We start from the raw sequence: 350 nt of genomic DNA on the forward strand, positions 1-350 counted from the left end.
ATGGGGACGTCCTTATCCCCGGGGCAGGAGCCCTGGGTGGATGTGCTGCACCACCTGGCACGGGCACACGGATTCCAGAGCTCCTACCTCAACCTGCCCGCCCTGCGGAGCTTCCTTGGCATCCTGGCACGGCGGGTGGGTGATGCCGAGGTGTGGCACTGGCACGGCCGTCGCCCTCCGCGAGGGTGGGGGACGTCCCTGGGTCTCCAGGAGCAGGCGGCTCCAGCCCCCAAAACCTCCACAGCAAAGAGCAGCCAACACCCCAGGATGCACCCTATGGAACCAGGATGACCCCATGGAACCAAGATGCCCCCCTATGGAACCAGGATGCCCCCCTATGGAACCAGGAT

General features: G+C 65.7%; 1 protein-coding gene across 1 annotated transcript in view; it reads left to right on the plus strand.

The window, feature by feature from the left end:
* LGI3 (leucine rich repeat LGI family member 3) overlaps positions 1 to 350 on the plus strand; it is a 28,021-nt gene continuing 27,671 nt past the window's right edge. Inside the window, exon 1 of the mRNA XM_029958437.1 lies at positions 1 to 150. Coding sequence (XP_029814297.1) covers positions 1 to 150 — 150 coding nt within the window. The remainder of the gene's footprint in view (positions 151 to 350) is intronic.

This window comes from Manacus vitellinus, unplaced genomic scaffold, assembly GCF_001715985.3.
Source record: "Manacus vitellinus isolate BGI_N305 unplaced genomic scaffold, ASM171598v3 scaffold_154_pilon, whole genome shotgun sequence".
Classification (NCBI taxonomy): domain Eukaryota; kingdom Metazoa; phylum Chordata; class Aves; order Passeriformes; family Pipridae; genus Manacus; species Manacus vitellinus.